The 27,256-nt window shown below is 48.1% G+C and overlaps 2 protein-coding genes across 2 annotated transcripts; both read right to left on the bottom strand.

Moving 5' to 3' along the window:
- Positions 1 to 2,000: 2,000 nt before the first annotated feature.
- On the bottom strand, positions 2,001 to 7,395 carry ATP5L (ATP synthase, H+ transporting, mitochondrial Fo complex subunit G). Its single transcript, XM_019543080.1, has 3 exons — positions 7,219 to 7,395; positions 5,091 to 5,251; positions 2,001 to 2,195 (listed from the first exon to the last, which is right to left on the bottom strand). The coding sequence occupies exons 1-3, from the start codon at positions 7,280 to 7,282 to the stop codon at positions 2,097 to 2,099; spliced, it is 324 nt and encodes a 107-aa protein (XP_019398625.1). The 5' UTR covers positions 7,283 to 7,395; the 3' UTR covers positions 2,001 to 2,096.
- Positions 7,396 to 8,061: 666 nt separating this feature from the next.
- On the bottom strand, positions 8,062 to 27,204 carry UBE4A (ubiquitination factor E4A). Its single transcript, XM_019543069.1, has 20 exons — positions 27,132 to 27,204; positions 26,402 to 26,559; positions 25,788 to 25,965; positions 24,532 to 24,644; positions 23,044 to 23,196; positions 22,720 to 22,879; positions 21,821 to 22,023; positions 21,035 to 21,226; positions 19,990 to 20,323; positions 19,592 to 19,718; positions 17,998 to 18,305; positions 16,939 to 17,071; positions 15,648 to 15,835; positions 14,099 to 14,199; positions 13,854 to 13,967; positions 11,798 to 11,972; positions 11,493 to 11,673; positions 10,574 to 10,721; positions 9,441 to 9,598; positions 8,062 to 8,803 (listed from the first exon to the last, which is right to left on the bottom strand). Exons 2-20 carry the CDS (start codon positions 26,516 to 26,518, stop codon positions 8,668 to 8,670), a joined length of 3,219 nt encoding a protein of 1,072 aa, XP_019398614.1. The 5' UTR covers positions 26,519 to 26,559; positions 27,132 to 27,204; the 3' UTR covers positions 8,062 to 8,667.
- Between the last annotated feature and the right edge of the window lie 52 nt (positions 27,205 to 27,256).

Genomic DNA, 27,256 nt, shown 5'->3' on the forward strand with positions numbered 1-27,256 from the left:
CTGCTTTGTTGGAAGGAGGAATTGCTGGGAGCATCAATCGCTAATAAACCAGACAGCTCTGATGAGCAGTGAAGTTGTTACTCAGTGTAGAGCAGTGCTGAGACCTTTGCTAATTCTGTATTGGTGCTGTTCTCCCCCTCTGCAGCACAGCAGTGATAGTAGAGCAGTTGCAGGAAGACACCAAGCTCCAAGTTTCTTGTAGCCCTTAAAATAGCATGGGACTTGAGAGCAGGCTTGTTAGGAGCCTTGTCCAGGCCTAATTCCAACACTTCCCATTTCAAGTGAATGCCCTCCTCCCCCATCCAGCCTCGGCAGAGCAGAGGCAATGCAGCCAAGAAAGCCATGTCCCTCTCTAAGAAGTACAGCAAGGAGGTCCCAAAGTAAGACGTGACTGACAGAAGTGTGAAGACTTCCAGCCAGAAGGAATCGTTTTGGCAAAGGCCTGTGCTGTTGCTGCAGAGACCAATCATCTGGGTACTGCCAGTCACCTGCCAAGAGATTTCTAATGTTCCATAGGGCAGCCAAGCCAGAGGACTGGAGATTCACGAAGGACCTGAAAGCAAGCTCACATGGCCACAGAGCAAGCCAAGAGGGAACTGCAGCTGCACATATCTCCCTGTCCAAATAGAAAGTATACATTAGTTTACTCCAACTCACTGAAGGTTTGTGAGCTAGCACACTGCTGCCTGCTTAGTGCCTGCAATAGCTCATTTCACAGCCAGGGCAATACCCGTCAGTGGAGGCAAAGATGACAGGCCTCCACATGTGCTTTCTTTCTTGATGAAGTAGCTTTAGGCAAATGTCAGCAGGTGTGAGAAATTCAATGCATGTTGCCTCTGCTTTTGCTAATGGAATGTCTTTAAATTATGCCATTATCTTTGATGTATGCACAGGTACTGTTCTAGGCCACAACACTAGGGAAGTTGGGAAGTCCTGCTTTTCTTCTAAAGAGCTGTCCCTTTTAGCAGGTTCTCCAGCTGTGGGGTTAAGCAACCATGCTTTACTTCCCTTTGGAGGAAACGACTTAATAGCATTTTCATTTAGTGAAGACATAACTTCACTCTGTTTTTTATGACGCATAGCGACACTTGTCACTTAAAATCAACCTAGCAGTCACATGTCAGTTAAGTCTTCTGCAAAATACAATTCCGGAGCAACAGTGCTAGTTGATGCTGTTAGCACCAATATGGAAAAGAAAAGCTCCTTTCCTTATAGTAATAAATCATAAAGAACATTGGGTCCCATTCAAAGAACGCTGTTATGACTCCAGTAAATGGCATTTTCAACTCAATTTAAGAACTGCCCATTTCTCTCTTGTTTTTTTCTTGAAGTTAATCTTAGATGGTACTACAGCAAGACAACTTTGCACATGTTCTCCCCAAAACCTCAGCTGAGCAAAGCAAACTGATTGGGAACTTGGATGATTTACATTACACACTCCACTAGGCTTCGAGGAATTGAGACTTTGAGGTCACATTCCAATTATCTTCTTTCTTCACCTACACTACTTTCATCTCAGAGTGGTAATGAGAGAACCAACACTGCACACTGTTTGGTATCTGGGATGCTAAGTCTCTTTTGAGGGCTTAAAACATTACTGATCCCACTTACAGAAAATGCTAGAACCGTGTCAGAGGCAAAGGGAAGGAAACATCTGGTGGGGATGTGAAATTGGTTCTCAGCCCTAAGACCTCACCAGCTATAAACACTTTATCTGACTAACAGACTCAAGTCCAGTCAACATTTCCAAATACTAGTCTTAGGATCAGCAACTGGGGGGGGGAAAAAGAGTTTCAGACCCTGTTTGGTTGCATGCTGCCAAATGAGAGGCCTGTTTACAGATGCAGAAGAGCATAAATCCATTTTCTTGTGTGTGGAGATGCTTGAAGTGGACCAGCCTCCACAGGCAGCCGGATACTAACTGATCCTCTCTCCATAGCTGGCAATACTAACAGGATAAAGACCAAATCTTGTATTCCAAATGCCACCAAGAGACCATCACAATTCCACACCAGTTCCTGGTTTTATTTTCCTCAGATACTGTTACAGACTTGGGGCACAAAGAAGTGACACATAACACTACTAAGGATTAGTCTTCAAACATTGTATCCAATCAGGCTGCCTCTGCCTATGATCTCACCGATGTAAAACCACATCAGCACCTCTGTGGCCACCAAACCGTTCCTCACAGCTTCCTGAAAAAAAGAAAGCCACAATTTAGAACATTTGCTACTACAATAACACCAGTCCCTTTGCCTTGTTAGCATACACAAAGTTCAACTGCAAGGGCAAAAATAAAAAGCTACCAAGGGCAAGAGATGGGATTCTTGGCTTTAGCTGAACATTCTGTGCCTGAATTTAAACCCCCTCCCACACAAACACCACATTACCTATTTATAAGGGCATTCAAATACATTAGCTTTTTCTTTGAGCTGTTGGAGCCCTTTAGAAAGACTTTCCAAAAGCAAAAATATTGATCAAAGAATAAAAAAGCTTCAACACATTCAGCAACGTTAGATTTTTTCCATGCTGCTGGGCAGCGATGCTATTCGTGTAAGCGAGCCCTGAGGAAAACCTTGCTGCCAAAAATGCACCGCTGTTCCAGAAGCAGAAGGGTTAAAAGATGAAAAGCTCACACATTAAAAATGCTTTTCAACTCTTGACCTATACAGTCTCCCAGAGTTGTAAGCCTTAAATCACTGAAGCTCAATTGTTTTTTGTGGCACAAGCAAAGCATTTTAAGTTAGCACGCCAGTGGTTAAACAAGATCCTGGAAAATATTACTCTGTACACTAAATACCTGTGGCTTTTAGCCTACATTTACCAGACTCAAGAAATATATGCAGCAGATGTGCTATCTTTTAGGACAGTAAGTTTAGCCCTTCACTTTTTGGCTCTTTCAGAAGCCATTAAGACCAGTTTTTGCATTTTAAATGACCTTAACAAAATGATAAGGTTTCAAAACGCAGGATGCACCATCAGGAAAAAACCTCACGCTTGAAGAACATTTAGAACTGGTCATCTGAAGTTCAAGTTTTTTCAAATATGATCCGTCTCATTTTGTATATAATGTTAACAAGCTTACTAATGAATTGTTCCATGCAGACCAAGAAAAGGGCATTCTAGTTGGAAAGCAGGCCTAGAATTCACCAACTTGCTGGGAACCACATCGCACGTTGCTTTAACAGTTACCTTGGGGCAGCACCCAGAGGCCAATCACTACTGTGCAGGGCACTACACAAAGACAGAGGGGGTAGAGAATGATGTCTCCATTTCACGTGCATAGCAGTTAATCCAAGGAGAGAACGACACAACGGGACCAAAAGCAGCATATTCAGTGAGGGCAGAAGAAATACTTTTTCCATCCAATTCACAGCTGGCCAGCGGAGCTCACAGACACCACATGGCAAAGAGTGTAACAGGGTGCGAAAACGGGTGAAGGGCATGCATACATATTTACACGACTATGGAAAAGGAAACAAGTGTTCTTGCAAAGTAAAATCTGTAATAAGAATGAGAGGAAAACTTCAGGGGTCTGGATCCTGGTGTAACACGTCACATAACTGACTGCAGCACTTCTCACACCTTCCTCTGAAACATCTGGTATTTGTCACCACCAGCAACAGTGACTGGATTAGATGGACAGCTAGCTTTACAACCTGGCAAGTCCTTAAGAAATATGTTGCTACGTAATTTATGAATTCTGATATGAAATCCTGCATCACCAACTACTTCAAGGTATACAGAATTCACCACATGCTGTCAGTGCTGTGCCACATCCCTCCCAGAACAAGAGGCATGGTATCATTAACCCTTAATGGCCATGCATTAAGGTGAAGGAATCTGAATGTCATGTACGCTACATGGCTACAGAGCTTGGCCAAACTAGAAAAATGCCTTGCAGTTGGACCAGAGGCCTCTGCAGGGCAACAAGGAAAGCATCAAAACCACTAAACCAGGACCTAGGGACAGAGATGACAAAACAGCCATTTAGAAGGAGAGACTCAACAACAGGAAGTATTTGACAGGAGAGAGAGAGAGAGAGAGAGAGAGAGAGAGAGAGAGAAAGATGGCGTGCAGACTTTTGAAGCAGTAAGCATAATTTTATTGCAGGAGCAACCAACATCAAGACCAGCTGACCTGGTGCAGAGGAAAAGTGCCTCTATTATTTAGCAGATGAACCACGACCTGCAGGAGGAGAATCCTGAATGCTCATAGAGTTATCTGCCCCACACCCACAGACGTCTTTGGAGTCCTAACCTGAGGCAGGGAAACGCATATATATGCGTTTATTACTTTATGCAGATCATTACTTCTCCAGCTACCCAAATAATGTCATTTCAGATTCCCGTGCAAAATCTATTTGTTTTTACCTATTCCAGGCCATAGGAACGTGGGTCCCAGACAAAGGAACTGCATTTTAAGTACGGGTCTAGGAACCCCAAGCCACAGGTAGGGCTTGAATATTGTTCAGACTCCACAAACTCAAAGCACACCCTGCTCTTCTTCACTGCACTCAGGAAGGGAGCATTGATTTAAACAAATCAACCCACCAACCAACCATGAGTTTTTCCTTCCAGATCAATCTCTTGAAGCAGCTGTTAGTCACCTCTCATCCCATATCCCTCAGCTCCTCTCTACAGTGCTGGCCATGCTAATATTTTTATAAAAAAACAAACAAACAATAAATGTATTCAGAATTCCCTTTAACAGTCAGACACCTGCAGACCCCAAACATGGCAAGTGGAGGGGGAAAGACATCTAGCCACCTTCAAACCTTCTGTGAAAGTTCACTAGAGAAGAATTCATCACATTTGAAAGCAAAAAACTGAGACTGGACAAAAGCATCTGTCCCAGAACGAGCCCAGCAAGAGCCTAAAGCTTAGAGACGATAAGGGTCTAATATATTTTGAGTTTTGTTTAGATTGAAGTTACACAAGCAACTTTGTGGGTTAATCAAACGGTGGGCTGCCTTTTATACTGCTAATATGTAAACCAGCCAGAAAATGTGTTAACCAAACTGGCTGGAGAAACCCCAGAGGAAGCACACTTCTGTTATTCACATCCGTTCTCAGTTAGCCTGCAGTTACCTTGACTGTGAGCTGTGCCAGGCGACCGGACTGAAAGCTTTTGACCAGAGCTCTCATGCTGTCAATGGCCTTGGGGATCTCAGCAGGGGTTGGTGGAACCAGCTCAACTCTGGCATAGTACCAAAATGTGGCCAAACGAGGCCTCGAATAAGTCACAGCAGCTGGAAAAGAAAAATACTAGGATGAACTCACCAGAGACTGAAAGAAACAGATGTGTGGGCTGGACACAAGTGTTTATTTGTGCATTTGTATTCATTTACTGCATATGCTACGCGTGCGCCCTGACCTGCCCCTTTTTAATTTAAGAAACACTCTACTAACACAGAATGCAGCACTAAAGATTCAGATATGTCTACGTCACCAAGAAGTTCAGTCACTCAGGAAGCCTATATGAAGAACCCATTATGTTAAGACTTCAATCACTATCTAGCTTCATTTGCTGGTTTGCAAACTGTCAAGTCTGTTAACTGAAGTTTACTAAACTACCTGATAACAGTTAGTATTAAGAGGGAAGGAGACACAATATTAAATGTCCTTTACCAGACGGCACAATTGTGAACTTTGAACGGAGGGAAGAGTCCTGGTGGGAAGGAGAAGACAGACAACCAAAAACCCACCAACAAAAACTAAAACAAAACAACAAATAAATCGGCTCTTACAGCTCCAAAGGAAGTCAGGCCTCCACTTGACCGGCATAAATCTTTAGCTGTTAAACTTGGCCTAGCTAAACCACTGCCACAACCTGTTGAGATACTACCATACCAAAGGAGAAGTTTAAGTGGTAAGACTGTGCCCCTCCCCAAAAGCAACAGAAATGGTCCCGTGAAACATTAGGGTCAAGAATGCAAACAAACAGAAAAGCCCATCACAACAACTCCGCCATACGCTGCATCAGAGACACTGCCCCTACACACACTACTGCCTCCAATACATCCTCCTCTATGTAACGCAAAAAATATGAACAAGCTTCAGCTTCTGTGGTCAAATATCAGTCTCTGTGAATACATGAGAGATTGAAACCAGGAGGAAATTCCTGCACCATGTTGATTAACTGAATCTCCACTACAACAGGAGCGAGGGGTTGTTGGAGAAAGTGGATTTCATCTTCTGCTCCGTTTGGCTTTGGAATTACTGGCCCTAAGTTTGCTGTCAGCAGGTATCTCAACTAACACAGATCACCTGCCTGCATCTGGACACACACACTGTTAAGTGAGACAGGAATGATGCCATCCCCTCCCCACCACGCACCATCGATCCACTCCAGCTCTTCGACCCGCTGCACAAAGGGAGTCCTGAGTCGCTGGTCGTCCGTGGAAAGCCCTTCTGCCAAGTCCCACAAAGTTAGGCTTTGCGACAGTTAACCCCCAGCTGGTCCAGTTTTTCAGGTAACATTAGCCCAACCCCACGCCCGTAGCAGTCAGAGGGGCGGATGGATGCCTTCAAACCATCCGACCAGCTCTAAGTACAGCCCAGACCCGCTGCACTCTTCCAGCAAGGCTGCCTGGTGGGACGACACTCCTCCAAGAGAGCAACTAACAGCAACGCCACACCACACGGTGAGCTCCCACACCACCAACACCTGAAGGACCTCAGCCACACGCCGGCTCATCTCCACTCGAGACCCTTTGCTCTAGAGCAACTGAGAAGCTTCCCTGTCGGGGCAGGGTGAGCACTGAGGAACGGGACAGGGCCCCTCGCAGCTGGAAGCGTCCCTAGGATGACCCGTGCCGAGCGCCGGGGGATGGTGCGGTGCGTTGGTGCAGACACCCACGTCGGCGCGGGCGGACAGACTGACGGATCGCACCGGAGCCTGCGGCCAGTCCGGAAACAACAAGAGCGGGCACGAGTCCCTGCACATCTCCCGCCCGCTTTCCCGCGCCCCCACCCCGCCCCGGCCGGGCTCGCCCGACAGCCAAGGAGCCTCCCACTTCCCCCCGCACCACCGCGGGGGACGTCGCAGACAGCAGGGGCGGGCGCCCCGCGAGCTCAGGCCCCGTGGAAACGAGTAGACAGGGGCTGGGCTGTGCGGCTCGCCCGGAATCGGGCGGAGCCGCCTGGGCGGGGACAGGCCACAGCCGCAGGCTGGAGTGGGGAGCTGAGCCTGGGCCGCGAGCAGGCGGGCGCTCACCGCTGACGAGCTTCGGCCCAGTGGTAGTGGCGCGCTGGATCAGGCTCTTCACCGCTTGAGCCATGGCGGAAACCAGAGACCGGCGAGCGCGAGCCTGAAAGTCACCTCACGAAGGACCCCAAGGCCCCCGAAGCCAGGCTGCCCGCGCGCCTGACCCAGCCGGCATTCCGATCAGGCGTCTGACTCCGGCACCTATGCGCCGCTAAGGGATGCGCCTGCGCACGCACACCGTGCGGACGGAATCCGAGCGGCCCCTGGCGCGCACGCGCACAATCCCACCCAGGCGCGGCACGTGGGCGGGGCAAGCCGTGTGGCGCGGCGCATGCGCGCTGAGCGGTTTGCCGGTGGCGTAAGTGACAGCTGGGCGGGCTGCGCCGGTCTCGAGCGCGCGAGCAGCCCGCGTCCGGGCCCGCGCCGCACTTAGTGCGGAGAGCAGGGGCCTGCGCCTTTGCCCAGGCTGGAGCATGCGCCCAGCAGCGGGCGCCGTGGAAGTGCGGGCAGGAGCCGCGGCGCCCGTACCCGCCCCTGCCTCGGCCGAGTCCGGCTCCCGTGCACGCTCCGAGCCGCTTCCAGCACTAACGAAGGCTTATTCAGAAACTCAGAGTTCCCCCCCCCAGGGACGTGGCAGGAGTGCTGGGGTGGGCAAGTCCCTGGGGCAGCCTAGGGCAGAGACCCTTCTGTAGCCGTCCCCGTGCGCCAGGCCAGGCCCCAGGCACTTCGTGACCGAGCTCCCTGCCGCTCGCCCCCCGCCCTGGTACAGACCCCACGGCCCCGAGCCTCCGTGCAGGATGCAGCTCACCCTCCCTGCAGCCAGCCGTGCCGAAGCGGACCACCCGCTCCAACTTTGGTTTCAGTACGGCTCCGCGGCTCCGTACAACACTGACCAACCAATATTTGCAGACAAAACTTAAGAAAACCTCTTCCATCCGTGCAAACATCTACCTTAGCTGTTGTGGACACAAAGGCGTTTTGTTTTCACAGTATACATCGTACAATAGCATTACACAGTTTAAGTCTGAAGCCAAAGCAGTACTTGCAGAGAGAGAGTTCCAGGAAAGGGCTTTTCTGGCAGTGTCCAAGCCCCGGCCGTGTGCACACGGCCATCATTAAAACTAGACACTATAAAGAACAAGCCACACAAGGAAAATAACCAGCAGGGCAAACAGAGAAGAGGCTGTAGGAGTCCTAGGCTGAGACGCTGTAGTGCAGGCAAGGTTGTAATATTAACTGTAAGTCTCAGAGCAAATACTAAAGAGGGTGTAACAAGAAGGGCCCTAAGCTAGAGGGACCGCAGGACTGGTGGCAATGCACTAATTGCAGTCTTGGTTAAAGAGTACTGAAGTTCAGACACACATTCTCTGGAGCCCTGCTTCCCCTCTCTGCGATGCATTTCTCCCTCGAGAGCAAACTACTGTTCATCGGTGCAAAGGTACTTTTGGTTTGTTCAGTTCACAATGTATCCTCCAGCTGCTCCTTCTGCTTTTTCCTCTCTGCAAGCCATAGCTGGATCTTCTCTTTAAGTTCTGTGTTTGGTCTGATCTGGTCCATGGTGAGGGGACTCCGATTGAAAGGATCTGTCTGGTCACTGAGAAAGAAAGAGAATGTGTATGTCAAGGAGATTAAGGCTCTGCCAGGTCTGATAGAAACAAACATTATGAAACCAAGGAATTGGGACAGAGGCAGGCAAAACTCTTCCATTAAGCGAGTCACACATGCCTACAGGACACCAACGCCACTAGGTGCAAATAGCTGTTGGAGATTCAGAACAGCACACTTTAAGTATTACAACCATCTTATATGTTCACACTTTAAATTGCAGCAGTTCCCTACCTGAGGTCACGACCCAAATGAGGGTTGCAAGGGCAACGCCAGCAGCGCCACGCACAAAGGACATGCCACGCTGCATGCCAGAAGCTCCCCCACCCCGCCCCCAGCAGCAGGTTGCAGCCCAAAAAGGTTAGGAACTACTGCTCTAAAAATCAGGAGATCTCGCCAGTTTATCACCTCTGTATTTCCCTTCCACCCTGAAATGGCCACTTCCAAATACAGTATCACTAAGCTCCTAGACTCCGGCCCAATCTTTGGAAATTCGGGAAAGGAGAACAGTGGGTACGTATACATACTATGCCTAAAAGCCTGAAGGCAGAAGGCACTTATCAAACAAAATCAAGGCTTCAATGAGCAAGTAACCGCTCAGACCCAAGCAACCCTGTTTTGAGTACCTGAGCAGATGCCTAGCTATCGTTGATCTATCCACGGTGACTCGGGAAGATGGCAGGACCACAGGGTCAGACATTAAGGTGCTCATGATGGGATCCAAGAATTCATCACATGCATCTGCATACGTCTCCTCTTCTTGCTGTTGACGGTCTGCAAGAGACTGGTAGATACACGCACACCTTTTAACACAAGACCTTGTGACTCAGCTCCCCCTTCTCATCTACACAAGTCTGACACACTCAGCTGAACAGCATAAAGGCAAAGTCCATGCACGTGCCTCCAGAGGTTCTATCGAACCTTTTAGGTTTGCACCCAGAGCTCAGATACCAGGATGGCTAACAAATCACAGGAACTCTAAACAAGTCCAGAACAAATGCTCACAGCTCTGTCATGCTCAAGGAACAAAACACCAACGTGGCTTCTCCAAGCTCTCACAGTCAAATGGTTCCATAATTGGCACAGTTATACAGCTGTTACTGCATCACCACGATGTAAGCCTATTCCTGGTTTCAGACCTGACAACTGTAGCAAGAGTATATCTTGCCCCTGGGAAGAGATGGCTCAGCTTTCCTTTACAGTATAAAAGTCTCTGTGGCAAAAATGCGTCCAAGGCAATTGCAGCTTTTGGAGGACAGTATTGAGTTTAACACCCATTCTCTCTCTAACCACATGATATCTATGCACAAGCCAGCACGCTTCTTTGAGAAAAAGGACAAAGTTATCCTGGAAGAGCTGTAACTTGGTGCAATGCATTGGGATTCAAGTCCCCACTTCAGATACTCCTGGACAGATTTGCCTATCTATTCCCCCTCTCTCATTGGTAGCAATAAGCGTTTCATTTTTGTTTCAGTGGGCTCCTTCACTGTGATACGTGTTTATCAGCAAATTTTGTGCTTTCTCCTTTAAAGTTACATAGGTGTGCTTAAAGACAGCCTGATGGGTGTGTTCAAGGACTTTTCTAAGGAAGTATCAACTGAGATCTGTGCTTTATGGAAGCATTCTTTCTGTGTATGGCTGAGTATAACAGGTGAAAGGAACCCCCAGAGCAACAGCATTACAGTAGCAGAGTGCTGCAGTAGCCTCTGGATGAAATAAAGGAGCCAAAGGCTTCCTCCTTTTCCCCCTTCCTGCTCACCTTTATCCGCTCAGCCAGGTTACTAAATGCCACTATCATGTTACCAGGCTTATTGATCTTCTTCAGGACTCTGACTGTCTGGGCAAAAAGGGTTGGCGAATAGGAGCGTCCATCCTTGGGCACCGTGGCACAGAAGTTCTCTTCATCACTGAACCGCGTTCGCAAAAAAGAAAGAGACCATAAGTGCTTACATTTGCGAAAAGAGGCAGTCTGCCAGGCTGCAGAGCATCAGCCTACACAGCACATGCACTGCTGCTTCAGCAAAGCATGTGGCACATGGCAAGGGGAAGGAGGAGACACTTCACCCTCCCAGGTGAGCAGCAGCTTCTTCCCACTCTTTACCATGCTGGATTACAGACACAAACTACAGCTCCATTGCTACTTACAGCGTTGTAGCTGCCCTGACCGGCATGGATGAGTTTTATCCCTGCGGTCTTTAAAGCCGTTATGAAACATGTTGTAAGCTAACAGGGCCAGACTGCAGCTTGGCCAGGGAAACTGTGACAGAACTCTGCTAGTCACGACCATGTCCACACAGCATTGTTATTCTCGGAATCCTATTCCCAGTGCGGATGGAGCTGTGCACATCACATAAAATCGGAGTGCTCCGACCAAATTTCCTAGAGGTAAGCCTGCTAGAATTAATATACACACGCTTCCATGACTTGCAATCTCTCCTTAGAGCCTTGAGCATTTAATTGCTCAGATGAAGAGTGGTGACACTGACAATAAATTATAAAAACCACAAAGTGATTTCTGGCTGGACTGCACTGGCCACAGCGAGGCAAAAACCGGTAGCTACTCTGCAGTTCCCCTACAAAGCATCTCCTCTGCCACCCCAACCGTGCGAACCATTTGTACAAACAAGGGTCCTTCTTTCCCAGGACAGTTGTTGCTGCCTGGCTGCTCTGTCACATACCCCAGGTTTAGGTAGATGGTGCAGATGTCAGAGACCAGCTGCTGCGGTTTGAAGTCAAACTCGCTGAAATCCTTGACTTTGAGGGCTCCCATTTTAGGGCCAACAAGGTGCTGCAGGAAGTAGTTCAGCATAGAGATTATGCGCTCAGCAAGAAATGGATGCACAAACAGGGACTTAATTTCTGGGGAAAAAAGGAACGGATAAATGAAAACACCAGTTTCCTAAGTATCAGAGTAACTCAAGCCCTCCACACCAGCCCTTCAACTAGGCAGAGCTGCCCAGCCAACAGGATCTGCTGTCCTCACCGGATGTCAGGAAGGCCAAGGTTCCAATAGTTTCATTGGACATGATGTTGTGGAAGCGAGCCAGCTGACCGAACATCTGCAGGCTGGATTCCTTCTCATGGCGTGCCTCTTGGGACAGGTTGTCCCACTCTCCACGGTCCTTCTCTATCTGCTGAATTTTTATCTTACTCAGGTACTGCAATGAGACGGCATGGGGGTGGCAAGGGAGCAGGAGTCAGCATCATAAGGTTGAAATGCTTAGAATGGTTTTATCACTCTAGGATGGGAAATTATTCCATGCATTTGGTGGTCCCAAGTGGCAAAGTGCAAGTCATAAAACACTGAAAAAAGGCCCTCTTGTTAGCAGCATTAGCAGAGAAGCATCAATTAAAAAAAATCACAGAAGCTATACACTTCTTTTCTACCTTGAGAGTAGGCTGACGGCTTTGGCAGGGAGATCTGGGGAAAGCCAGAACTGCTAAGGCCTATGATGAATCAGAGTTAAGAGAGGCCACAAATGGATCATCTAGTCGAATCCCTGGTCCTTAAAATCATCCGATGGTCTCACTGTCCCCTCTTGAAAACTCCCAGTGAAGGAGATAGCACAGCCTCCCTGGGGAACATGCTCCAGTGCCCTATGGCCCTCCATCTCCCCTTAGCTCTCCCATTTCCCTAACTAAACACACTTATGTGGACGGAAGATGAACAGGATTGCCTGCCACTGATGCCTTCAGCCTGGCCTCTTTTACCAGCACCAATTTTATAAATAAACCAAAACCCAGAAAGAAGCTAGTTATCTATCAAAGTCAGCTGAAGCTCTGGGCTCTAGACGCATGAGAACTTAGTTTTCAGACCAGGCTTCTCCTTTGCCAGGTCATCAAAAGCTCATAAGACGCGGAGCAGGAGCTGATGCTGAAGGTTTCAAGGCAGCGGTGACAGATTGAAAAGTAAATTTAGTTCAACCCAACTCAGAGAAAGATCAACAACTGCTGGGGCCTCAGAAAGGAAAGGGGAAGACAGGGCTGACCAACCGGGAGGCGTGTGAAGGAGGACAGAGAAAACAGCAAAGCAGATCAGCCCGCGAGTTCATGGCTTGGAGTTATTCACGCATAACAGATAGCAGCATGGAAGCGGACACGTCTCTGCAGTAATGGACTTGGCCGCACTCTCAGTGCTGTACTGGACTCCACAGCAGAGTGCCAAACACCATCTGTTCTGCCTTGGTGCCATTCCCACAGGGAGGCATCCCGGAAAAGTGCCAGGAACTCATTCTCTCCAAGTGTACGCGGCCTTATATCTTAATAAACAAAACACCAAGCAGTCATTTAAACCACACACAACACTGGGAAGGGACCGTAAGCATTGAAGCAGGTGGGTTGCAGTTCAGCTGCCAGTCTGATCTGAGAGTCCTCGGGCACTCGCTTCCACCACGGGCACTGCACAGCTCGTCAAACAAAGAGCCCTTTTTATAGCAGCAACAAGCAGCTTCAAGAACTGCTCTGAGAAAATAATCACACACTGGGGATAGAAGAGTTCAGCCGAGTCTGGTGCCTTGTAAACCCAAAGGACAAGACTGTCTGGAGACAAGAGCACCTCTGTTAGGATAGCAAAACATTTGCAAAAGGCTGGAGAGATTTGGTAATCAAAAACTGCAGAAGTCACTCAGGCTAGGGACTGTTCAGATAAGCAGCATGAAGACTTCCTCATAACTGTGCCAATGTACTTCAGTCCTGACCTGAAAAACTTTCCTTTGTTTTGGCTTCCCCTCTCTCAGCCCTCAAACAACCTATCCCATTCCTGGTCTGTAAGAGCTTTGGATGTTCTGCCTCTGGGCCCCAGCACAGTTCTGCCTCTGGCCATTGCAGCCTTGTGTCTCTCCTGGGCAAGTCTCAGTCCAGCTGATCCCCATCCCCTTGCCTGGGGAACACCTGAAGCAGATAGCCATCATCATCAGGAATGAGGACAAGCTTTTTTTTTTTTTTTACTCATGATCTGGACCTAGCATCTTCCTCAGGTAACTTAAACACAGAAGCTGTGCCTGCTTCCTGGCCCTGGCCAGCGCGCTTTCTCCACCTACCTGTATGGCTTCATCCAAGAGGAAAATGGCATCGTTCATGAGCAGGTTAAGGAAACGCAGGAAGAGAGGGGGGTTCATGGCCTCCAGGTTTTCTGAAGCATAGTCAGCCAGAGCCTACAAATCACACAAAAATGACACGTTAATGCTCTGCTACAGCTTAGACCTAGTGTTGCATTTTAACAACAAAACTCTATAAACAAAAAAGAATCACTGACACATGCTACTGAAAGTGTCCTTTGCCTTACCTTTATGCTTTGCCGGTACGAATCTGTGCCCCACATGTACTTGAGGATAGGATACATGGGTCGACGATAGTTAAACTTCTGCTCAAACTGATGCGGATCCCCTGAACATGAGCAAGCAGGAAATGAGGTTTCAGCTCAGCAGTAGGCACAGGCACTCCGCACGTAACCTTGTTCAAAGTTCCCAGCAAGTACTGTGTTGGGGGTCAGCTACACACGTGCTCGTTGCATTGCAAAAAACTCAAAAGCTCACTTTCCTGTGCCCCCTGCCCAAAGCACAGCTCTCACAGCAGGCACCTCTAATAAAAGGCAACAGGAATGCTGCTTTCAAAAATAAACTTGCCCTTCCTGCCAGACTCCTTGTTACCAGAGCTCTCCTTGCTATGCAGCAACAAGACTGTATGCCTGGGGGTTCTGGCATGCAGAAGCTCTACATGAATTCAGAGAATTCTACCCAACTAGGACCACCGATTTGCACTATGCAACACTCAGGGCCCCCAGCTTGGCTCAGTCTGGGAAAGATGATGGGACCCAGGCAATATCAGAGGCCCTTCAGCTTTTAATTTATAAGAGAGAGAAGATAATTGTCCTAACTCTCAGGCCTTTTTCCTGCACAGGAACAGGCATGAGACCAATAACTGCTTTTCAGAGGTAAAACTAGTAAAAACAGAATCCATAGAGTTGGTATCAGTCACCATGTCCATGTATGCAAAGGCTAAAAGGATCACAATAAGTTCTCTTTGTCTGTTTTGTTTCATTGTCAGAGAGGTTTTTGCTCCATTGTCTCTCGAAACAAGCATCCTAGTTAATAGCAGCATCTTGGGACTTCGCTCTATTTGCATCACTGAAACCATTTCCATGGCAGAGACTTGCTACGCTACAGGCAGTGAATGTGTCCTCAAGCCACAGGGCTAAAGCACACAGGTCTAATTCCAAATAGCTCGAGCCTGTCGCAGCAACGGTGTTCCTTAACTTGACTGTGAGCTGAATTACTGGTTGCACTGCAAACAGTGCTGATGCAGTCTACTGAGCAGCTCAATATTCTTGTGATGGGGACTCAAAGACAATCAACGGTAATGCCAGTTTATTTAACTGGTGTGCCTGGCCCAGCCAAATGGCATGAGCACCTGGGGACGGGAGAAAGCAGGGCCTCAAGACAAACGTGTCTGAGAGGAGACTTTGCAGGGGTGAAAAACAATGGAAGGCCCGAGGACTGAATTGTGCTGGTGCTTCCCCACCGACCTGACTCCTCTTGTGCTCCGAGGCTTCGAGCACACTCCTGCTGAAGCCCACGGGGACTGCCATGGAAGCAGGATAGGTCCTGTAGGAGAGACAGGAACTGGCGGACAAACCTAGGTGGACCGTGACAGGCAGCCCACCAGAGCACCTATGTTCCACACGTTTCAGTGTGGCATGACAAAGAAATCTGAAGAAGCAGCATTTTTGTTAACGTGTTAACCAGTCTTTAGACCAAAGCACCTCCTAAACCCAAGAGAGATCTTACAGATGCTTCTCAGGGTTAGAAGAAACCTTCTTCTCCTTCCCTGTTTACCTGTAAATTCAATATCCACAAAAACCTTGATAAGTGCCTCAGCAAGGTGGGCAGCATGATAGTAAGAGCAGAACACTCGCTTCCGATGGAACACGCTGGAGACAAGGGGGTTTTGTGTCTGATCTAAGTGAGGCATCACTGCTTCCAACACCTCGGCCAGCTTGGCTCGCAAGTGAGGGTTCTTCATCCTGAAAAAGAGCAATAGGCCCGATGTGGAAGCCTCTCTGACCAAAGAAAACCCACCCACATGGTCAGACTGGCTAACTGCATTATTACTGTTGTTCATGCTCCCGGCTTACAGCACCTGAGCTAGCACGTAGACTCTGAGCGAGAAGCCTCGTCGTTGAGTACCTGCTGCTTCCACCGACTCAAACTGAAATTGCATGTATTTATTTCTGAAAAATCTGTCTGCAAGAGCCCTGCCATGAGTCATAATGCTCTTTACCTACAGCTGAATGGCACCAAGGTGCAAACTTACTTCTTGTCTTTTAAAGAAATGTCAAATACAACTTGTTTCCAACTCCTATAAGCCCTTTGGCCCCATCTCGTTGTTCCCCAGCACTCCCTTACAAGGGCTTTCAAAAGGAACTTTTGGGCCACAGCTCAAGAACCAAAAGTAGTGCTCACTACAACCAGATTCCACTGCACATATACAGCACTTCTTGCTTAAAGCATCACAGTAGGCTGGTAGAAAAAGAGGGACACTATTTTTGTGCACTTTTCAAGCAGATACAGATCTCATCTGTTCCACACAGGTACACTGCCGTTTCTGCAGTGGTGACCAAGCAGGCTCCCCTCTTCATCCCCCAACACTCTTCCTTGCAACAGGAAATCCCATGACAATTCCTGTCTTATCACAGCTATTAAAACATGGTGGTAACCGTTAATTTTTAAGACGGCATTCCAGCTTCCTTCTGCCGGGGGGCTACAAAATAGACCACTGAACAACATCTATTGGAATTGCAATTTTAAGGCATTCCAGCGTTACTCCAAAAGCATTAACATCCAAATCTTACTGATTCCTCGCTCCCCGCCCGCAATAATTTGGCCTTAACAAGGAACTAGCTACAGAATTCCCACTTGTGCGTTGCATGAAGTCTACCTTCTCTGGGGCAAAGTCCATTGCCTATTATATGCCTCCTGTGTGTGGCATTCTTGGCTACCCCCCGCTGGATCAGCTGAGTTATTAATGTTTAAATCAAACCTCAAGACACCTCTGATGGAGAAACAAACAAACAAAACATCTCTAAATGCTTTAGAGATGTGCGCACAAGGCCGGAATCATATTTACCTCTCTACATCACCCATGAAAACTGTAACAAAGTGAAGGACATGTTCCAGGGAATCAGCAGAAGTCTCCAAAATATCATCAGCAAAACGCCGCAAGAAAATGAAGAAGTCACCCAAATTATCAGCAAAGAATTCTGTGAACAGAAGCCATGCAAATTAGCACCTTCTCAGGAAGTTTCTCCAGTTCTTGTTTTTTATCCTTCCCTGTAAGATTACTCCCAAGTGCTTCAAATGGTGATTAAAAGTAACATGACTGTTTAATGCTAGTGCCAGCATTGCCTCTAGCACATCCTATTCTTAGACCTAACAGCTTGCATTTATATAGAAGTACAACCCTGAAGGATCCTCACACTAATTTAATTTACCCTAAACTGGATTCACTGCACCTTGTCACAGAAATGAAATCACCTGTGGGTTAAAACATGGCAACTGTCTAACGGCGTATAATATCACCAAACACCATAACAAAAGTAAAGTAAAATTCACATCCAAACCCAGAGAAACTGTAGACAGGCAGTGTAACCACCCAAGCTGGAATCTGGCAAGGCTCTGCGCTGAGATTTTCAAACACCACACGATATCGAGATGGTGTCATCCGACAGGCAGTTCTTTAGGGGGTACAGCAGCCCCTATCCAACTGATGTACTGGTTTGGCAGGGACACAGAAAAATGCCCCTACTGAATCACCAACACCCAAGGACACAAAGCATTTCCTTGACCCGTTCCTGTGTCAGCACTCATCTGGTCCGAACTCTTGCTTAGCTCATCTGTTATGTTGAGAGTCAGAAAATTATGCTCTCTCATATGGTTATGCTTTTGCAGTCTTAGGGCACTACTTCGTACTATTTCTGCATAGATTCTACCGCTCTGGCTGTATGAAGCGCAGGTGCTTTGCAACCCTTTAGGTAACAGCACATAGATCTGCAGTAATTATACAATATAAAGGATAAAGCTTAAAATTTATTTTAGGATGAGAAACTGATCTCGAGTGCTTATGGCCTTGTCCCTTCAAAGATATGCCTACCTTAACAGAAACATTGATCTTAAGCAACACATTTACCTGGTACATAAGCCAATGCACTGCGTTCCACCCCCGGCAACGGGAATGTCAGGTCTACTGGCTCAGTCCCTTGGTTTCCTACAGCCAGCTGGACCAAGAGAACTGCCATGCACACCTGCAAATTCAGGCAGTTCTGCAGCATCTGTGGCTCTGTCATAGCTGTTTTGGTGGAGAGATAGATGGTCATCAGACGTTCAAACTGCTCCCGGAGACTGTCAGCTGCAGGGCTGGAAGTTTGCTGAGCCTCTCGCCAGGCCAGCTGCAGGCGGTGAAGGCTTTGGTTTATCTTTACCATCTGGTCATGCAGCCTGCCCAATGAGGAAGGAGACAAGTACATCAGAGGGGCTGAAAACAGGTTTAGCACAGACTGTCCACACAATTCAGGTATTAGCATCCACTTCCATCCTGCTCATAAACTTGTGCAGCTGACCAAAGCAGCTGACAGGGCAGAGAAAAGCAAGACACAGAATAAGCAGAAGGGAGGCTGTGACTGAATGTTATCTGAGCCCACACCGTCCTCCATCCCCCCCATGAATAATCCCTTTGACAGTCAGCAGACTGACACCTTATGAAAATACTGCAGTGAGGTCCTGGGAAGGGAGCAAAGCTAGATGAAGAATCCTTTACAAAATCGTGCAAAATGAAAAACCAGGTGACTCCCCTCCCCCAACCACTAACTGCTTAGGATGCACATAGCACAGTAGTATAGAGGGCTGGCTTATCTAAATCCTGTTAGAGTACCCAGGTCAGTGGTTCTGCATGCGACACAGAAGTGTCTGTTAAGTGACATTTCCAGTTTCCCAGCAACAAGGCACTTGCATAACTTTTTCATCAATTTCTCTATTTAGATAATAAACCAAGCAGAAGGTGACTATGCCTGGATCAGTTGTGACCTCACAGTATCCAGGCAACCGTTTTGCAGTGGGAGGCAAGGGAATGTCATGCTTTAATGTCCAGCAGATGACTTCCTGAGAAAAGCAGCCGGCTGCCTTTTCATTCTGCAAAAAATAAAACCCACCGACTGTGACAGTTCAGACATTTTACAGTGCGTGTATGTATCCAGTCACAGAGCAGCACTCGTCAGCCCAGGGGCAGGAGGAGGACACAGGGCTGTTCTCTTTGAGAAAAGATCAGCAGCTGAATGATCAAAGCTGACCCAGAAGTCCAGCTATTCAGCAGGCTCCAGGAAACGTTTGGTTCATGGGACCGTTGGCTTTCATTGTGGGCACAAATGAAATAACGCCCTTGCTGAAATTTCATCTTCAGCCTAGAGCTCAAGTATCACAAGCAGAGTCAGACAGACATAATGAACAGTGCTGGACCACTCAGATACTGAGGGATGGTTTGATATCCCTGACCACTGAACCTTTTTCTAACAGTAAATGGAGGTGGAATGGCATTCGATGCAACCCCTCCATTATTATTTTAGCTTCTCTCTCACTTGGGAATGCTGGACATTATCTCAGCCTTCTGCACGCTGCACAAACCTATCTGCGATGTGTCTGAAGAGACAAAGTTCTGTCTGACCCCTTATCTCATGTCAGCTCTTCACAGTGACTTTGAACTGGACTCCCCAAGCTCACAGAGGAACTACCTGTGAAGTCCTAGGTGGAGGGTGTACTGTGTCAGGACTAGATTCTCTGTCACCAGATTGTAGCTGTGGGCAAACTCTGGTTCCTGCTCTGTCACCGCTGGGATGAAACAGGTTTCTTTTTCCAAACCTAAAAGCAAGTTAAAAGCAACAGTGAATTAGGCCAAATGCCACTTGGTCTGGAAAGGGAGACTCGACACCACTGAAAAACGTTCAATGGCTCCCAGGAGATACTGAGCAACACAAACTTCCCACAGCTTCTCCTTTGCTCCTGTCCCACTGCTCGTTGAATCTCTTGCTCCTCCTTTGAGTGAGCTAAGGTGTAGCGTTAGGGCAGAGGACACAAGAGCCCAAGTGGACTCGCTTGGTATGGTCTTAGCTCCCCCAGGCTTCCTGCATACCTTTCATATGCACATTCTTACTCCTCCTCTCCTCTTCATTCAGCTCCTTCAGGGCACAGTAGGTAGGATTAAAAGTAAGAAGCTTGGGAGATTTGGGTTTGCAGAATGGCTGGCACAACTTTAGCAGGGCAGCACCCAGATTCAGAAAGAAGGCATCCGAGGCATACATCTGGAAGAAGATCTCTGGCATCTGGTTCGCCCAGATTTTTGTACGGCCGGCATTAGCATGGAGGCAATTTCCAAGCCAGGAGAGAATCCTGTGTTTTGTTTCTGGAGACAACTGCAACAGGTTCTTCAGCATCTGGTAGATCTTCTCATGGAACTGAGCCATGAACTGTTACAAGAAACAGTTTACAGTTGAAGTAGTCTTTGAAAAGCCCCCACTTTGCATAGTCAATCACTTTAAAACAGCATCTCTCTCCAAACATGGTCCGACTCCTAGCTCCCCCTCTGTTAAAGGCAGGATTGCTAAGAGAACCAAATAATTTGCTTTAGCCCTAAGAAAACCTGGAACCTTTATTAGTTCCTTATCACAGAAAAACAGATGATGAACAGCACAATACTGAAGCTGACACCAAAAGGTGAGAGGGGCCCTTTAAGAAGCCTAACAAGGAGCGAAGTGATATAACCAACTGTTTCTGCATGGAACAAAACCAAGCGTCTTTGCCGATTACTGAAAAGAAGGATGATCTTGGAGCGAGGGCACCTCTCTGGGAGTCAAGACAGCTGGGTTACGCTTCAGGCTCTGCCAGAGACTCTCTGGGGAACCTCTGTAACTCAGAGCTAAGGTCAGCAAGTCTTGCATTAAAATGGGTCACGTGCACTTCCACAGCACCTTTCAACTAACAGTTCTAAAGTGTTTTACCAGTATTAACAGCATTAAGGCTCCTAACCCCTGGTTATGTAGTTAGCAACACTGTCATGCTACAGACTGCAACACAACAACATGGTGTTTTCTGCTGCCACCCTTTCACAGGCTTCTGTTCCTTAGAAACATGAAGGCAAAGAGTCATGGGAAAGTGCTCCCGATAGACGTTAGCCCTACCTGATGGATGTTAGACTCTTGCACTTTAATCTCTTGTGGACTGGATCGTGATGGATTCAGGAAGTAACCATGATTCTCCACTACACCAGGGGTCTTTAGCAGGCAGGAGATGCTCAAGATGGCTCCTAGCAGGGTCTTCTGGTACATCTGTCCATTACTGGGGTCCTTTGGTTGAATGTAGTCTGCAAAAACCTAGAGAGACAGATGATGGATATGCTGCTGGTCCTTCAAGTCCTGCATTTAGAGAACCTGTTGATTTGGGAGATGTCATTGGGAATAAGAGGAGCAACTTGTTAGAAGCAGCAAAGGGAAATGCATTATTTCAACCGCCCTGTGGTTTTCCTCACAGAGGAGGCTATTTGGACAAAGGCATACAAAAATGTGCGAATCACTTTGGATGCAGTGTGTAGCCCACACATAAGCCCTTTGCAGGAATGCATGCGTCACACCGCACAATCCGCAGAGGATGTGCAGTCACCAGGGTGGAATGTAAGCCCAGAATACGTCCAAAGGAAAAACCATCAGCCACTGCACAGACAGGAAGCTATGTACTGGAACCACCAACTGAGCGTCATATTCTGTGGCTGCTTCGGTTGTCAGGTTCAGCAAAGGTTGAGGGGCTGCAGAGAGCACAGCTCCTTGCGTTTCTCTGCAGTTGGTCTCTCTGGGTGAAGATGGAGCCATGTTATCGGGATACACAGAGGAAGCCTGTACTACTACTACTACTCCTCAGTTTCCCTGCAAGACTGGGAGCAAGCAGCTCTTACAGCACCAATTCACACTTACCTTTGCTATATCTTTTTGCCTTGTGAAATAGAGGAGCATATCCAGGTAAGTGTATAGTAGGATCTGGCAAAGATCTAGGTCTCTGATTCTACCCAGTAAGATATCAAACACAGGAATCATGACCTCCCCAAACGTCCGTACTTCCTCATCCATCGTCAAGGCTTCTATCACCTCCTCCAGAAACTCAGTCATGTTTTCAAAGTCTGACAGGTGTAGTAAACAATAGGGCAAGGGAACAGAAATACACCACATAAACAGAGATGTTTTAAGTAGCTTGGAAGACTGCATGAGTTGCTCATATTTCAGTAAGTCCATATCTAGAAACTCTGGAGATGCTGGCTGCCTAGGGACAATTACATTAAGAAGGGACAATTCCAAAGAAGAGTTGGCCAGGGATTTTCTGACGCACTATTTAAACCTGAGGCCCACATGCTTTTGGTAAACATCCTAACTGCTGGGCATCAGCTCTTCTAGACAGATCGCTGGGTTTTCTCCCACAAAAATTTAAAAGGTCTTGACTGTGACCAAAGTTAGGCATAGGAATTTTTTTTTTTTTTTTTTAAACTTTCAAAATGTTTTTTTTCAAGCTGGGAAAAGTCACTTCCCATCCATTTCTACTCCAGGCATTAGAGCCAGCTACTCTCACCAAGTACAGGAGATGTCTCCATACCACCATCCTCTGCCCCAACAGACGTATAGGTGCGTCTTCAGGACAAAACCTCAGGGCAGGGGGTCAGACTCGATGACCTACTGGGGTCCCTTCCAACCCCACCATCTATGAAAAACAAGCTGAAGGCACCCGAGTTTCTCCTCAAATTTTTTTTGGAACAGCAACAGCATGAGACTGCAGAGGGCAGCAACTAGCCCATCAGCAGAAGCAGGGGTAGCTACAAACTTACCAGCCCCTCTCAGTGCTTCCAGCATCAGGTCCACCAGCTGCTCATACACATTCTGGTTGACATAGATCTCTGGGGTGAGAAGAACAGTTCGAGTGTTTGATACAGTCAGATCCCTGCAGCGAATTGCAAAGGGCAGCAAATTCTCTGGCACTTTGGTTATCTGCATAGGAAGAGACATCAACGCAGAGGAGAATAACACTCTCTGGTGCACACTGGGAGTCAGTGGCACCAGGGCTTGGTGAACAGTCTTCCTACCTGTTCAGCACGGGTCAGAAAGCTGGCAGAACATAATGCCACTGCCCCTTTTAGGAGCTGCCTACTTACCTCTTCCTTTGCTCTCTGGAAGCAGGCATACAGGTAACGCAGAATCTGCTTCTCTCCTGCATCTCTGTCTGCTGAAAGATTCTGCGTGCTGGCAGAGGTCATGTAAATCAGGTGATTTCCTGGCTCTTGGAGCAACAAGCGGGTGAACAGGGCCTAGGCACATAGTTAGAAATGCACTGAAAACCGTACACCCCTGGTGGACTTGAAGTCACCAAACAGATACAGCCCCCATCACCCTAATGCACCTGATTCCTGCCCACAATTCTTTCCCTCCCTGCTGAGAAATTCCGGGAGCCAAGCGCTAGGTATCTTCACCAAGATGAACCCAGCTCCCTTGAGAGGGAGTCTGATAGTGGACAGTGGGAGGGCCAGATATTAGCACTAAGCATGGTCTACTGTTAGAAAGGTGTTCTTACCCTTCAGGATGGGGACACAGCAAATTAAAGTTAGAACAGAAGAGACCTTTGGCTCACTTCACCATATTCATCTGTACCATCCCCTGCCACCAGCTACACTGACAAGATTTCTACAGCCAGTAGGGTGAGCCCCACATGACCCAACCCAGTGATTTCCAGTGAGGGTGCCACAGCACCCCAGGGTGCCTGGAGATCTTTTCAAGGGTGCCATGGAGTGCAACGCCACGTTAGCACTATGTGGTGTGCGAACACGCTTTGCAAGGTCACCCCTGAGTTTTCAAATAGGAATCCACCGTGTTAAAAACATTCTGGCCCCTTGCAGTGTGAATTCTGCTCTGCTATTTTTCTGTAGTCAAAAAACAAGTGGAAACTAAGAGCTGGCATTTTCTGTGAGCTGGCTCGAGTCTAACAAGGTTGAGAGCCAGCGAACCAACCACACAGTCTCCCCAAAGCTCTCAAGGAGGAGGTCATTTCCAGTCCAGGTATCACATGCAATAGCAGTCCCACTATACCACTAGTGACCAGCTATGCAAGTAAGGATAAACTCTGATATACTGCACAAGGAGCAAAGTTATTGTTGCTGTTTCAGTTACTGTTTCTTGACTCTGGCTCCTGTTCCCTTGTGCTCTCAATAAAGGAAACCAGTTCCCTCAAGGTTCAGTACATTAGTGAAAGCTGCAACCGGGATCAGAATGCCACCGTTCCCATTTGATAAGCAGACGTTTATGCCCAAACCCACAGTACTATCCCTGGACACAAGGTGCGTTGTGAGCTTTCTGGTACCACTGCCTGCCCAACCAGATTACTAAAAAGCCTATCATTATTCCAACTAAAAAAAAAAAAGCACTGAGCATGCTGTTTTTTCAGCAGCATACATCTGGATTAAATCTTTGTCTTGCAGCATTCGTATTTTATGCAGAGCTCTTCTTTAAATGGAGATTATTAAATTATTTGAGGTTGGGGTTTTGAGACTGTTTTTCATTGGGCACTGAGTATATTCATTACATTGTCCATGGTTCTGCACTGTCAACACCAGCCTGAACAAGACAAATAGATCCACACATGGTAGTACCTGCTCAACATTTTCCATGTCCAGCCAGTCTTGTTCATCCAGATCCGCAGCCATTTCCTCCAAGTACACACAGCGGGCTGGAATTCCATTGCCACTCTTCAGACTGGGGTCACCTACGGAAAACCAAACTTCCTTCAACCAACCAAAATACCACGGAAATATGCCAAAGACAGTGAAAGCTGCTCTAAGGATCCTGATTGCTCACAGCAGATAGCTCTCTAGAGTAATGACCATCAAGTACCCTCCCTACCACACTGCTTCCAGTATATCTTTACACCTCCAGCAAAACCTGTCTTTTCCAGGCAAGTCATTTTTGCACAACTGTTTAAAACAGGTTTTACTCTAAACACACAATATATTAGTTATCTTTTAAAGAACACATAAAAAAAACATAACCACTGTACACACTTGTAATCACACAGATGAACAAAGCGAAACTCTACCATAAGAATCAGTATGGGCAAAATCCACTTGAACTGCTATATCCCAATGTTTGCTACATCCAAATCTGCTGGACAGCAAGTCTCACAATTCACCGCCATATATTGGAGCAAGAGCTTTGCTTTTCAAGAACAAAGTGAGCTCTACCAGGCAATTTATTGCCATGTGGGTCCCTCAATTTATAGTTGGCTCTAATGAGCACCACCACGGTTTCCACCTGCAGCCACAGCACCCTCAGAAAGGTATACTATTCTCTTCTGCCTTACGAAAGGTCAAATTAATCATTCCAATGATCAAGTGAATCTCTTCCCATCTGATCCTTTCAGCTGAACTTCCACTCATCATTGCAAGTGCGGGACAAACAAAAGCACCCACCGTGGCTTTAGGAAAGTAGGATCTGAATGATGAATCAGCAGCATTGTCATGCCGAGTGGGAACAACCCACACTCCGGCCCGTCACTTCACATTCTTCAGACACCCAAGCGCATGAGAAATGAATGTCAGGTTACCGACTTTTTGGGCAGGGCTGCGCCTCCTTCATGTGCACGCTGTTGATAGCATAATGGGGCCCTGGCAGATGCTTGGGAGCACCTGGGATGAAGCTAACAGCAACCATACTGAGAAAAGCAGCACAGGACACACACACCAGACTGCAGGCGTTTGCACAGGGTCATGCTTCTCGCCTGCCGGCAGACTGCCTACAGCGCACACCCGAGCCTAACTGCTTGTGACACTGGTCTGCCGCGCTAGCCAAACGAAGCTCGTCAGCCTGGGATTCCCATACATACAAAAGACTTCACTGAATCCCCACTCACTGTTGTCAAGAGTGATGAGAAAGATCCTCTGGATCATGTGATTGATGTTGAGCTGTTCACACAGCTCCCGATGGGAGCGGAAGGAGCGGCTGATCTCGGCCACAGAGTAGTCGCAGTCGTCCAGACTCTCAGACACGCTGTTATCCGAGTCATCTTGGCTGATTGAGGTTTCATCTGTTGCAAAAGAGAAGCTTGTAAACAAACGTTGTGGTCTCGGTCCCAGGTAAAAAGCTAATCCTGTAAAGCAGCGGCGAGGCTTTCAATTCACTGGGATGGAAGGTGCTGACACGGGAGCATTACTGACAGCACGCTCGAGACTACTCCCGATCCGTGTCTCCATCGATATCAAACTACACTCGAGCTTATACTTCTATATGAGAAATCATGCTGCAGACGTCGTGGATTAACATTTGCTATTTGGCAGGCACTGAAAACATGCAGTGACACTACCAGTCAAGAAAGACTCCTGGCTCTTACGTCCACGTGAGTTCACACTTTTCGTTGTTCCCCCACCTGCAGTCAGTCCCGACCCTCCCCAGAGCACGCCCAAGCCAGGGCCCGATAAACCTTGTGGACGTGTCTTTAGGAAAGAGCCAGTTCCCCTTCTTACCGGGGAGCTGCCTCAGCTGCTGCTTCTGGATTGCAGCAAACTGCTTGGCATCTGCTAGAGAGCTGAAGAGGGCCGCAAAGGGGTTACTTGAGATGCTGTTGTTATTCTCCTGGTCTGTCATTTCACTTTCCAGCGTGCTCCATGCAGATCTGGGGACAGGGGCTGAAGAAAGGACAGGTATAAGAACAGTAACACAGGTGCTGGCCACAACAGTTGGAAGCTGTGTTGTTTTAGAAAAAAAGGCAAAGTCCTTGAAAGGAGGATTGTTTTTGTAAGGAGGAATGCAAGACTGAAAACAGTTTAGTTATAATCCCCCAAAACGCACGACTTCTACGAGAACGCTGCCTGCGCGACCGTCAGCACGTCCCTGCTCGTTGCCTGGATGGACGTCGGCCAGCCCTAGCACCGCTCGTTAAACCGGTCAAAACAAGGGGCTCATAACCGGGGCCGTGAGGGGACGGCGGCTGCTGGCCGGGGGGCGGTAGCCCGTCAGGAAACCAGCGGGTCTCGCTCTCGCCCTCGCCCTGCAGCTCGCGCTCGCTCGCGGACGGGCCCGGGCCCGGGCCCGGGGCCGGGCTCCCCCGGGCTGCCGGGCAGCCACAGCCAGCGCCTCGGCGGGGCCAGCCCGTCATGACAAAGCTCGGCGGACGGGCCGAGGGCAGCCAATCCCGCACAGCGCCGAGACCAAACCGGGCCCGCCGACACTTGCGGGGAGACAAACCCCCCGCGCTTACCCGGGCCCAGACGCGGCCACTTCCGACCTCGTCCGCCGCCGACGTCACCGCCGCGCCCGTTCCGTCATCGCCCGGCGACAGGGGGGCGGGGCTCGCGCGGTGCAGCCCTTGGCGTCGCCTGGCGC

Source organism: Crocodylus porosus, unplaced genomic scaffold, assembly GCF_001723895.1.
Source record: "Crocodylus porosus isolate Cpor-Errol unplaced genomic scaffold, CroPor_comp1, whole genome shotgun sequence".
NCBI classification, from domain to species: domain Eukaryota; kingdom Metazoa; phylum Chordata; order Crocodylia; family Crocodylidae; genus Crocodylus; species Crocodylus porosus.

Bases quoted from the DNA above. Each gene is read 5' to 3' on its own strand.
- UBE4A (XM_019543069.1), bottom strand. From the start codon at position 26,518: ATGACAGACCAGGAGAATAACAACAGCATCTCAAGTAACCCCTTTGCG. The intron at 23,197-24,531 runs GTACTACCATGT...CTATGTGCCTAG, and splicing joins ACATGGAAAATGTTGAGCAG to GCCCTGTTCACCCGCTTGTT. The intron at 17,072-17,997 runs GTAAATGTGTTG...TTCTGTTCACAG, and splicing joins TGCATTGGCTTATGTACCAG to AATTCTTTGCTGATAATTTG.
- ATP5L (XM_019543080.1), bottom strand. From the start codon at position 7,282: ATGGCTCAAGCGGTGAAGAGCCTGATCCAGCGCGCCACTACCACTGGG. The intron at 5,252-7,218 runs GTGAGCGCCCGC...TTTCTTTTCCAG, and splicing joins TGGGCCGAAGCTCGTCAGCG to CTGCTGTGACTTATTCGAGG. The intron at 2,196-5,090 runs GTAACTGCAGGC...TCTTTTTTTCAG, and splicing joins TGGCACAGCTCACAGTCAAG to GAAGCTGTGAGGAACGGTTT.